The sequence below is a fragment of the Stenella coeruleoalba genome (genome assembly GCF_951394435.1).
Source record: "Stenella coeruleoalba genome assembly, chromosome: 12".
Lineage (NCBI taxonomy): Eukaryota > Metazoa > Chordata > Mammalia > Artiodactyla > Delphinidae > Stenella > Stenella coeruleoalba.
Window position 1 is genome coordinate 41,289,821 of NC_137158.1, and position 12,679 is coordinate 41,302,499.

At 40.9% G+C, this 12,679-nt stretch overlaps 2 protein-coding genes across 4 annotated transcripts in view; one reads left to right on the plus strand and one right to left on the minus strand.

Moving 5' to 3' along the window:
• Positions 1-4,479, minus strand: part of AK9 (adenylate kinase 9) — a gene marked incomplete at its 3' end in the record, with an annotated part of 120,560 nt that extends 116,081 nt beyond the window's left edge. The window contains exon 1 of the mRNA XM_079939416.1: positions 4,421-4,479. The remainder of the gene's footprint in view (positions 1-4,420) is intronic.
• Positions 4,480-5,369: 890 nt separating this feature from the next.
• Positions 5,370-12,679, plus strand: part of FIG4 (FIG4 phosphoinositide 5-phosphatase) — a 132,277-nt gene continuing 124,967 nt past the window's right edge. For all 3 annotated transcript variants that reach the window (XM_079938629.1, XM_079938631.1, XM_079938630.1), the window contains exon 1: positions 5,370-5,619. In XM_079938629.1, the coding sequence (XP_079794755.1) occupies positions 5,554-5,619 (66 nt within the window). In that variant the 5' untranslated portion in view covers positions 5,370-5,553. The remainder of the gene's footprint in view (positions 5,620-12,679) is intronic.

The following is a 12,679-nucleotide window of genomic DNA, read 5'->3' on the forward strand; positions in this document are numbered from 1 at the left end:
ATAGGAGTTTATTGATAGTGGGCTGTCTCCCGTGACTCAGTTTAACATCCTAGCTAGGACACCTGGAGCAAGTCCTAATTCACTGCTGGTAAGGTTACTTGAAGCTTGGAAAAAAACAATGGGATGTAAATGCCAGAACTGCCTTGACAGGTCACAGAGGCAGGTGTTAAATACTCACAGAAGCGGCATGTTAAGTGGATTTATTATGTTAGGCCAGAGAACCATCAGCCTACTCTGCTGTTTGGGATGGACAGAGGGCACTCTTTTCAGGAAGATGTTAAGGAATGAGCTAGTACGGGAGCACTGGCATCATTACGAAGCTCAGTGATGGCTGTCCGTTTTTGGGCCAGGATTTAAAGTAAGGGAGAGGGCTTCCCTGGTGGCGCAGTGGTTGAGAGTCCACCTGCCGATGCAGGGGACACGGGTTCCTGCCCTTGTCCGGGAAGATCCCACATGCCGCGGAGCGGTTGGGCCCGTGAGCCATGGCCGCTGAGCCTGCGCATCCGGAACCTGTGCTCCGCAACGGGAGAGGCCACAACAGTGAGAGGCCCGCGTACCGCAAAAAAATAAAATAAAATAACAAAATAAGTAAAGTAAGAGAGAGGCCGCTATGATACTGAGTTCTCATGTGTCAGTGGGGATGACAGGGTCTGGAAGAGCAGAGGCCAGGTGGCAGCCCTTAACTGTGAGAAACAAAGTAGGTATAATTACTATAATGGGCAGCAAGCCCAGAATGGCCACAAGCAAGACCCACAGAGATCTGCAGTGATAGTGATAAATCATGGGCTCCCTAGGGGTGAGACAGATGAGCAGCCAATGAAAGTGTTGATTAACTTACATTTCTAAAAACGAAAAAGGGTAAGTGAACCAAAGGCTGATGTCAGCAGCCACAGTGGAAGTCATGATTCCTTCTTCATGATTCCAGAGCCCATTGACTGAAGGGACAGCAAGGAGTCCTCGAGGATCTAGCCTACAACTCCATAGCAAGTATTTATAATAGGGATTCCCCAATCCTTCCCCAAGAGAACCTACAACAATTAACCAGAGAAATAGACACTGTGGAAATAGGAATATTCTCCTCTTTGAACAGTTATAGGACACATGGTCTCAGCTGACATCAATACCAGCAGATCCAAAATGCCATCATAGCCTCGTATTAGAGCGAGGGCAAATGGAGAACCAGTGATAAATGGAACCTTGGCTCAAGTCTGTCTTACAGTGCATCCAAAGAGTCTGAAGGATCACTCGGTGGTTATTTTCCTGGGCCTTGAGTGCATAACAGGGATTGCAGCTGGAAAAACCTTCACAGGGATTCCCTAACTGTGGAATAAGGGCCACTGTGGTTGAAAAGGCCAAGTGGAAGCTCATGAAACTGCACACCTGCTCCTTAGCCTCTGCCCTAGATAAACAATAGTAAATCATCCTGAATGAAATGGAAGAGTGCTATCCCAAAACTATTTAAAAGATGCATTGTCCTTTTTAATTCTCTAGTCTGAGTTTCTGCAAAAACCAGATCATGACAGATGATATTGGACCACTGTAAACGTTAAGTAGGGGCAGCCCCAACTGCAACTGCTGTGCAGAGAACTTTACTAGATGGACACAGCTTCTTATACTTGATATATAGCTACTCAGCTGGAAAATGCATTTTTTTTTCAATACACGTCAAGGAGGAGGATCAGAAGCAGTCTGTATTTACTTAGAACAGTCAGCAATGGACATTTAGTCTTACCCCGGGACTCTCCTGCTCTTTGTAACAAATATAGTACAAAGGGGTCTTGTTGATCCACAGTATTGACAATAGCAGACCTGGTGAGTGGGAAGTAGCAAGTGTTCTGGATGCCCTCATAAGACGTATGGGCAGCAGAAAATGGGAAATAAACCTACAAATATTTGAGAACCTGTTATATTGGTTAAGTTTTAAAAGGCCAGTGGTCTGGGACATTCTGAGACATTCTCTCCAAGGTAAAGGACAAGTTACCGTACCTTACACCTTCTACCTCTAAAAAAGAGGTGCAATATTTTGTAAGTCTCTTTAGTTTTTGGAGACAGCATGTAGCACATTTGGGAATACTGCTCTGATCCATTTAAGGGGTGACTTGGAAAGCTGTCAGTTTTGAGTAGGGCCGAGAGCAAGAGAGAGCTCTGCAGCAGTTTCAGGCTACGGTGCCGAGGCCTTGCTTCATGGGCCATATACCTGGCCAGATCCCACGATGCTAGAGGTAGCTGTGCTGGGTAGGATACCTTTTGGAATCTTAGAATGCCTGGCCATGGGACGTCACACGCAAGTGCCCATCGTGAGCTGGGTATGTCAGACAATCAAGTCCTCAAGTTGGGCAGGCACAGCAGTAATCCACGGAATGAGAAAAATGGAGCACTGGGATCAGGCCAAATACATTTCATAAGCAAGCAGCCTAGACACCCCCATGTTACCTATCTCTGGTTCACCAATGTCCCTTGGCTCATACCTCATATGGAATTCCCTGGGAACAGCTGATAAAAAAATGAAAAAAAAAATCATGGATGAATCACGATATATTGGTGCAAGCTGTAAACGGAATGCTTTCAGACTTTAGTCCCATTCAGGTGCAGCCCTGAGAGATGGTGATTAGGGGAAATCCTCCTGGTGGGTAGGGCTTTAAGCAGTATTCCTAGGTCCTCAATTTGGAGAACGGTGCTGAATGGCTTGGTGCAGGGACTGGAAGGAGCAAGACTGGATGATAAGAGAAAAAAGAGCTCTGGGGAAGAAGCATGTGAATGGGGCTATGAGAGTGGTGTAACAAACATGATATATGGTGATCCCCAATGAGTCACACCCTTGTATAAGGAGTTATTGCACTGGCAGGTGGAGGTAGTTGCTGCTGCATAATTGGGGGCAGGGAGATATCTGTATTTTTGATAAATGGATCTATCTTCCTTTTCTTTTAGAAACTGGGACCACACACCGCCTTGAAGAACCAGTGACAAGGTGCTGGAAATTTAATGTGTGGGGAGGGGAGTGACTATGAGTGGCACAAAGAGAGGAACGTAGCAGATGTTATTAGTGCCCTGCCCCTATCCACGTGATATGTGCCTTTTCCAGGGATGGCCAGCCCAACTTCCAAGGGCTGGCATGTGTGATTCTTTGTCTAAGGACTCTTTGTCTAAGGACTCTTTCTAGCTGCCAGCACTTATTCTGCCTGAGCACAGGGCAGACTAGAAGTTACAGGGAATTAATGTTCTGCCATAGCAGCCCTCAACCAATAACTGATGGGAGTTGGTGAATAAATACCCCAGCTCCCTTTCCCCTTACAAGGAATAACTGGGACAGACATCCAAGCATTCCCCAGTGAATTCAGCCCACAGAGAAATTTGCTTGATAATATTCCCTTCATTAGCTTCCTTCCCTTTCCTGCTGTTGTTCGCTAGATTATTGCCCATGTAAACGATTTGTCCTCAAATTTTGTCTCAGGATCTCCTTCTGGGTGAACAAAACTAAGACCAGGTTCGAATGAAAGTGCTTAATTATACTATAACATAATAATTGAAAACTAAATATTGGAATACCAGAGTTCTACAGTTATTTCGAGTTGTTATCCTAAATAAAAACATTGTGCAAATACTTAACTCACGTTCAGAAGAGTTGGTTTCCATTATGAAGTGGAACAGAACTAAATATTTTTCCCAGTTAAAAGATCTAAGTCAATGCAAAATGCCAGAACTGACATGGCCATCTTTCTAGTTCTTTTTTTTATTCTTTTTTTTTGCGGTACGCGGGCCTCTCACTGTTGTGGCCTCTCCTGTTGCGGAGCACAGGCTCCGGACGCGCAGGCCCAGCGGCCATGGCTCACGGGCCCAGCCGGTCCGCAGCATGTGGGATTTTCCCAGACCGGGGCACGAAACCGCGTCCCCTGCGTCGGCAGGCGGACTCTCAACCACTGCGCCACCAGGGAAGCCCCTCTAGTTCTTAATAAAAAGGGTCCCAAACTATGAAAGAAAATGTAAAATAATAAATAATTAAATGTTAATTTTAAAAATTTGGAATTTCTTAATTTTGAATTTACAATATAATCCCTAATGCTACATTATGGATTTTAAATTTTAAAGTTTCCTTACACTTATAGCAGTTGAAAAATCCTCTAGCAGTGGGTTCTGCGGTTAACAGGGGGCCCATCTCCTGGGAAACCTAGCACTTCTACCTAGGCTGGGTTAGCTGTCACTAGAGTACATCTTACATCTCACAGTAGCTGCTCAGTAAGTATCTGTGAAATGAAGACATTGATACTTGAAAAGGGAAGTGGGTTTAAAAAGTGGAATTTCCGGAGATCCCGAAGTTTAGTTTTGCAAGAAAAGGAACTGGTCTGGGGTCCGCGCAGGAGGTGGAATTCCATTCGTGCGACACCAAAATGCATCCGAGCGGTGGACTCCTACTCCTACTTACCTGGCCGCAGCGGACCCCAGCGGACCCCACCAGCAGGCCGTAGCCGCCTCCCGGGATTCTCTGTGGAGCGGTTGCCAAGAGATCTGCTGAGCGGTTGCCAAGAGAACCCAGAGCTGAGAAGAGCGCAAAACCTCTCGGGGGGCGGGGCCTCGGGAGGTGGGGCTGTGATTTATTTTCTCATTTTCAATATTCACTTTTGTACCTAATTTTGTATTCATAATTATAATACACTCCTTTTCACAAAAATGGAAAGTGATGATCAAAGAGGGTACATGCATTGTCTATTTATGTTCACGCACATCCAAAGGAAGAAACATTATTTTTTTATTTTTATTTTTTTAAGAAACCTTATTTTAACGCAGAACTACAAAGCCAGTGCTACACTGCACTGCATTACACTCGGCAGCTCATTTTCAGAATTTACAGATGGTTAACCTCGTGCACAAGTATGTGGCAAAGTTGGTAATTTCCAACTTTAGATGATTCAAAAAAAATTGCTTGAACCACACACCCTCTGGATAATGTGGGTTTTGTTGACTCTCCTAAGGATAAAATAGACAACAAAGAGAGCGAGGGCGGCGGGGAAAACACACTCAGTGAAAGAACATTGTTAGGTTTCCAAGAACGCAGAAGTAGGCGGGGAAAAACAGACCAACTTGGAAATGGATCTATCTGCAACTCGGAGAACCCCTTCAAAAGAAGCAATCCCAAAAGATCTACTTTTCTAAAGAGAAGGACCAGATAAACGAGAGATTTGACTAAACCAGCAGCTCCTTTCGCCGCCCATTTTTTCTCTTGCCAGTACCAAAGATGGCGCTCTTTGCTTCCTCCCTCGGCAGTACGCAGGTTCTGGGAACCTCTACACGACCTCTCTATGGTGCACCCTCCAGCCCCGCCCCCTCCGTGCCTGGGGCTGGGCTTGCCTGGAGGTGGAGCGTAGGATCCGGAAACACTTAAGCGTGTTAGCTGGTCGTCTATATATTTGTCGACCAGGCGGTGTTTTTCTCGGCTGAAGCTGGGGTGAAGGGTCTGAGACGTCTTCTCTTCGTGTCTCCTGGGGTAGAGGACAGAGGCTGCCACAACCTGGGCCGCGGCCTGGGGCCCTGCCTTGGGGGCCCCCACTAGCTCGGGCCATGCCTGCGGCCGCCGCCCCCATTATCAGCTCGGTTCAGAAACTGGTCCTGTACGAGACTAGAGCTGTGAGTACCCTGCGCAGTGGAGCGCGGGCGGGAGGATGGCGGCCGAGTAGGTGTGGGGCAGAGGCAGCATTTACCCCCCCAGCCCCCCCATTTTCCCAGTTCCCTAATCCCAGCGGCGGGGAATATGCCCGAGGGGGCTTCGCCCAGTTATCGCACCCAGGGCTTTTGCACGTAAACATTTCCACTTAAAAGCCACGGTCGGAACACACTGGCAACAGGTGTTTGTGATATCTCAGTAATTGTTAATGAGGTTTTATACGAGTTACTGAATTCTTTGCAACTTTCAGAAAGTCTTAAGAGTTCTACAGTTCACTGGTTACAATACAGGCAGGGGTATGGAGAATGTTTTTGACCTGTGAATCGGTAACTTGTCTGTTTTCTTATTCCATGGCATAGCATCGCTGTGATTTATGTTAATTACGTGCGCTTTTATTGCTGACATTTTTGGTTCTCTTTATTTGAAAGGAAAGAAAAACTTATTCTGTTTAAAGACAGTTGATTTTGTTGGGGTAACATTATTTTGCTTTTCACTTGACTTTTTTCCAACACATTTTATTTTGTTTTATTACTTCAAATTGCCATGAAAATAGTTGCTAGTAGAGTAAGCAGATTCGTTTTTATGTTTAGGTTACTAGTTCCCTAAAATTTAGGGAATGGTGTTTATAGAAATACGTACTTTGTCATTTGTGTGGTTGGAAAATAAAGTATACTTTTTTAAATTGGGGTAACAGTGGTATTAGGGTCTGTGTTTAAATTACACTTTATGGTAACAAGATTGCATGTGCTGGAAACCTGCACAATACTCTTCCTTGTGCTATAGAGTGTCTTATAAGGCACAGTCAGTGGAACTTGGGTTTTCTCTACTAGATAGAAGAGTATAAGAAGGTACTTATCCTAACAGTTTCTCGGTTATAACAGGGTCCTAATAGCTTGTCTGCCTCAGGTCATCATTAGTGTAGAAACACTGTTGACCCTAAATTAGTTTTGGTGACAATTTCATTTGATTAGATCCAGACCAGCAGATGAAATTACCTAATATACTGTATTTGCAAATATATTCAGTTGTCCTCTGAGGAGAGCTCTACAGAAGTATCATTTTGAAACAAAACCTTCTGCTTTCTGTACAAGTGCTGATAAATATCCCTAGGTAGAAATATACATACTATATTTAAAACAGAAATTTCAGCCCATTAATAAGCTGAACATTCATGAGGACTGGCTGAGATGCAAGTGTTCTTTCTAAAGCACAATTCATATTATAGGGCTTTTCTGCTCAGAACCCTTCAGTGGCTCCCATTCTGAGGAGAGGAAACTCTGTATCTCTTAGTTGCCTTTTTAGTTACTGGCAACTAAATAGATCCTAGGAATTTAAAAAAAAATGGTAGCAGGTTGTATTAATGAGACTAATAGCTAATGCTTTTGGAAGAGTTGTATGCCAGGCACTGGTCAAAGCACTCTACATACTTTATTATTTAATCCTCATAAAACTTCTAAGGGGCAAATGTTGTTGCTCTTCCTGTTATTATTTGGTGAAGAAGAAAAATGAGGCAAAACAGGTTAGGACAGTGCTGTTGAATAGTGTGGGCTGGCAGCTGGTGCCAGGCATAGATGGTTTGTAACTGGATGGCAACAAATTGCGTATAGAAATTGAGAGTGATTAGAAACTTTTACAGCAATTTGACAGAGTAATTGTATTTCAGATGAATCAGCTAAACATTGGGTTTATGGTTTATGTCTTTGGCTTTCTGTTTTTAGCTTTGTTATGGAAATTTCAAGCAAATACAAAGTAAACAGAATGGTATAATAAACTCCCATCTAGCCATCACCCAGCTCCAAAATTACCAACATTCTGTCACCCTCTATTATCTGTAACTTGTTCCACTTCCCACCCACAACTTATTATTTTATATGGTTCTTTTTCTTTAAAATTTATGTAAATCAAAATGCACAAATCTAAGCTATAGAATTCGGACAGAAGTATACATGTGTTAACCACACGCTTATGTTGCTGTGGAAAGTTCCCTTGTGTCCCTATCCAGTCAACTGCCTTTCCCGTCCTGGCAACTGATATTCTGTTTTTAAAATGTTAGATTAGATATGCCTGTTCAAGAATTTTATATGAATGGAATTGTACAGTACACACTCAAGTCTAGTGGCTTTTGCTCAGCATAATGTCTTTGAGGTTCATCCATGTTGTTGTGTGTATCAGTAGTTTGTTTCTTCTTCTTCTTCTTATTTATTTATTTATTTATTTTTTGCGGTACGTGGGCCTCTCACTGTTGTGGCCTCTCCCGTTGCGGAGCACAGGCTCCGGACGCGCAGGCTCAGCGGCTATGGCTCACGGGCCCAGTCGCTCCGTGGCATGTGGGATCTTCCTGGACTGGGGCACAAACCCGTGTCCCCTGCATCGGCAGGTGGACTCTCAACCACTGCGCCACCAGGGAAGCTCCTCTTCTTATTATTGAATACTTGTCCATTGTATACATATTCCACAGTTTGTTTATACGTTTTCCCTATTGACTTAGACTGTTTCCACATTTAGACTGTTGTTAATAAGCCAGCTGTGAACATTCTTGAACAGTTATATTTGTAGACATATGTTTTCACTTCTCTGTGTAAATACCTCTTAATGAAATTGCTGGTCATAGGGTTGATGTTAGGTGGTTGCACCATTTCACACTCCCAGCAGCAAGGTATAAAAGTCTCCATTGCTCCATATCACTGACAGCATTTAGTGTTGTCAGTCTTTTTAGTTTTAGTTATTCTAGCGGTGTATAATGGCATCTTATTATGGTTTTAATTTGCATTCCCCTAATGACTAGTGATGTTGAGCATCATTTCATGTACTTACTGGCCATTTTTATATCTTCCTTTTTGAAGTGTCTGTTCAAGTCTTTTGCCCACTTTAAAAAATTAGACTGTTTGCCTTTTTATTATTGATTTGTAGGAGTTCTTTATATATTATGGAATCAAGTCCTTCATGATATATGTATTGTGAATATTTTCTTTCAGTCAGCAGCTTGCCTATACATTTTATTAATGATCTTTTTTCAACTTTATTGAGGTATAATTGACAAACAAAATTGTAAGATATTTAAGGTGTGCAATGTGATGATTTTATGTATACATATATAATTTTATATACATATATATATAATTTTATATACATATATACACATTGTGTTAGCAATCTTTTGATGAACAGAAGTTTTTAATTTCAATGAAGTATAATTTATCAGTTTTTTTCTTTCATAGTTATTGTTTTCTGTGTCCTATCTAAGAAACCTTTGCCTACTCCCTGAGCACAAAGATATTTTCCTGTGTTTCCTCTAAAAGATTTATACTTTTAACTTTACTTTTAGGGGTGTGTTTCATATTAAATTAATTTTGTGTATGGTGTGATGCAGGGATTGCATTGCTTATCTATTGTGGAACAAATTACCTCCAAACTTAATGGCTTTAAACATTTCGTATTTCACAATTTCAGTAGATTGGGAATCTGAGTGTGACTTAGCTGAGAGCTTCTTACTCAGGATCTCATGAAGTTGCAGATGTCAGGTGGGCTACAGTCCTCTAGACTGGGCTGGAGGATTTACTTCCAATATGGCTGACTCACATGCTAGGCAGTTGAGCTGGTTGTTGACAAGAGGCTTCAGTTCCTCACCTAATGGACATTTCCACAGGACTCCTTGAGTGTCCTTATGATGTGGTAGCTGGATTTGTCCAGAAAGAATGATCCAAGAGAAACAAGGGCAAAGCTGCAATGTCTTTTGTAACCTAGCCTCAGATGTCACACGCCATCATTTCTGCAATATCCTATTGTTCATGCAGACCAGCCCTGTTCTGTGGTAGGGGACTATACAAGGGCATGAATACCAAGAGATGAGAGTCTTTAAGGGTTCTTGGAGGCTGGCAACCACAGGGATTGAGGTTCACTTTTTTCCATACATCAATTCTCCAGCCTCATTTGTTGAAAAAATTATCCTTTATTTTATTGAATTTTTTGGTATTCTTGTGAAAAATTAGTTGAAGAAATGTGAATTGATTCCTAAACTCTCTATTTTGTTCCATTGATCCATTTGTTCTTCTTTATGGCATTTCCACCTTCTCTTGCTTATTATGGTTTTATAATTAGTGTTGAGATCAGGAAGTGTAAGTTTTCCAACTTTATTTTTTTCCAAAGTTGTTTTGCCTATTCTAGATCCTATGCATTTCCATATGAGTTTTACAATCAGCTTATCAATTTATAATAAAAAGCCTGTTGGGATTGTGATTTGGATTTCATTGAATCTATAGATCAAACTTGGGGAGAACTGAATCTTGATAATATTGAATCTTTCAATCCATGGTGTAGTTCTCCATTTAATAGGTCTTTACTTTTTCTCAACAATATGTTGTAGTTTTCAGTGTAGAAATTTTATGTCTTTAAAAAACCTATTCCTAAGTATTTTATGAACTTTTATACTACTGCAAATGGAATTTTAAGTTTGATTTAACAATTGATCATTGCTAGTATATAGAAATTGATTTTTATATATTGATCTTATATCCTGAAACCTTGCTAAACTCACTGTGTTGAGAAGCTGGAGCTGGTGTATTGAATTAAGAATATGCAGATTATGACTTGCTGAATTAGGGGGCACAAGCTATCCACAGGGGTTTGGCAGGTAGCTCCCTCAGTATCTGAGTTCTCACTTTGGGGACGTGAAACCATGAGCTTGTTTTGATTGAAGGCGTAGTTCAAATACATCCACACAAAGGAAGTAGAGTCACAAAATTTATTACTTATATATCTCAGAAATGTGTGGGGAGGCACAATGAACCGGGGGAAGGGCAGTCCTCCATCTCAGTTCACAAGCAAACAGGAGATAGAAAGCAGGGTAGCAAGCACCTAGTACGTTTAAGGTGGTTGGGGTAGAGGTCACTAACTTTTTGAGGGCTTAGCTCTAAGTGACTGTTTTAAAAGGTGCCCTGGGAAAAGCAAAGCAGGAATTTATGGCAGGACTCCGAAGCTTGGTGTTTATCTAAATGTCCGCACTGTTGGTATGAGCAGAGTAGAACACTGTAAAATGCCTAGGCAGCAACTCAAAATAGTGTTTTTTCTCATCACACTCACTTATTCTAGTAGCTTTTTTGTCATTTCCTTAGCATTTTCTACATGAATATTTCTATCATTTAGGAAGAGGAACACTTCTTCCTTCCCAGTCTGCATGCTTTTTATTTATTTTTTTCTTGTGTTACGACCCTGGCTAGGACTTCTAGTACAAAGTTGAATAGAAGTGGTGAAAGCAGACATTTTCTTGTTTTGTTCCTGATCTTGGAGGGAAAGTATTCAGTCTTTCACCATTAAGTGTGATGTTAGCTGTAGATTTTCATAGCTGCCCTTTATCAGGTTGAGGAAGATTTCTTTCCATTACTAGTTTGCTGAGAGGTTTTTTTAAATTTTATTTTATTAAAAATTTTTTTTTAATGAGTATACTATTTTGTTGACATTTAAATTTCACCAACAATGAGCTCAAGTATATGCTGGCCATATGTTCAGATTTTTGAAATAAAGATAAAGAAACAGACAGCTTTAAGGGTGCAATGTATTTAACACTGCACAGTATATTCAACAATTAGAGACAATCGGGGTGGGGGGTTAACTATATAACTATATACTTAGGAGCACAAGTATAGGGACAAGCCCTGCTATTGGAGGAAAAACCCACCATTCAGGACTGAACAGAGGTCCTTGGTTGCTGACAGAATCTGCCCTTGACTTCAGACTTGAGACAAACCAAGGAGTCTGTCAGTATACAAAAACCACTGAATTCAGGATAAACAGGATAGATTGGCAAGAGCCGATTCAGATTGTGAGCAGGGTTAGCTGGAGGCTGGAAATGTTGCAGGTGAAGTCCAGGATCTGTAGATTAGAGTAGCAGTCTTCTAAAAAATGCTTGTTTCCAAGTTCCTAAGATGCTTTTCCCAAACAGGAGGAGGTCTTTTTTTTTAAATCATGAATAGATGCTGAAATTTGTTACATGTTTTTTCTGCATTTGTATATGGCATTTCCTTTCTTTGCTTAGTATGGTGGATTACATTAATTCATTTTCAAATGTTAAAAAAAAGAACCCTTGAGGGTTTTTTTGTTTTTGTTTTTTGGTATATATCACTTGGTCATGTTGTGTTATTGTCTTCATATATTGCTAGACTCTATTTGCTAATAATTTGTTAATAATTTGTTAAGGATTTTAACCTTTATGGTCAAGCTTTTGATTTATCATTTTCTTTAACATCTTTGTCTGATTTTGGTGTCATGGTAACTCTGGCATCGTAAAATGAGTTGAAGTGTTCCTTTCTTCAGTTCTCTGAAAGTGGTTGTGTAAGATTGGTATAGTCGATTTACAATGTTTTATTAGTTTCAGGTGTACAACATAGTTATTCTATATTTTTATAGATTATATTCCATTTAAAGTTATAAAATATTGGCTATATTCCCTGTGCTATACAATATATCCTTGTGGCCTATTTATTTTATATATACTAGTTTGTACTTCTTAATTCCCTACCACTATCTCGCCCCTCCCCCCTTTCCTCTCCCCACTGGTAACCACTAGTCTGTTCTCTATATCTGAGTCTGTTTTGTTATATTCATTCGTTTGTCTTATTTTTTAGATTCTACATATAAGTGATAACATATAGTGTTTGTCTTTCTCTGTCTGACTTACTTCACTAAGCATAATACCCTCCAGGTGCATCCATGTTGTTGCAAATGGCACAATTTCATTCTTTTTTATGGCTGAGTAAATTCCACTTTACACACACACACACACACACCCCCCACATCTTTATTCATTTGTTGATGGACACTTAGGTTGCTTCTGTATCTTGGCTATTGTAAATAATGCTGCTGTGAACATAGGGGTGCATTATCTTTTCAAATTAGTGTTTTTGTTTTCTTCAGATATATACCCAGGAGTGGAATTACTGGGTCATATGGTAGTTCTATTTTTAGTTTTCTGAGGAACCTCCAAACTGTTTTCCATAGTAGCTGCACCAATTTACATTCCCACCAACA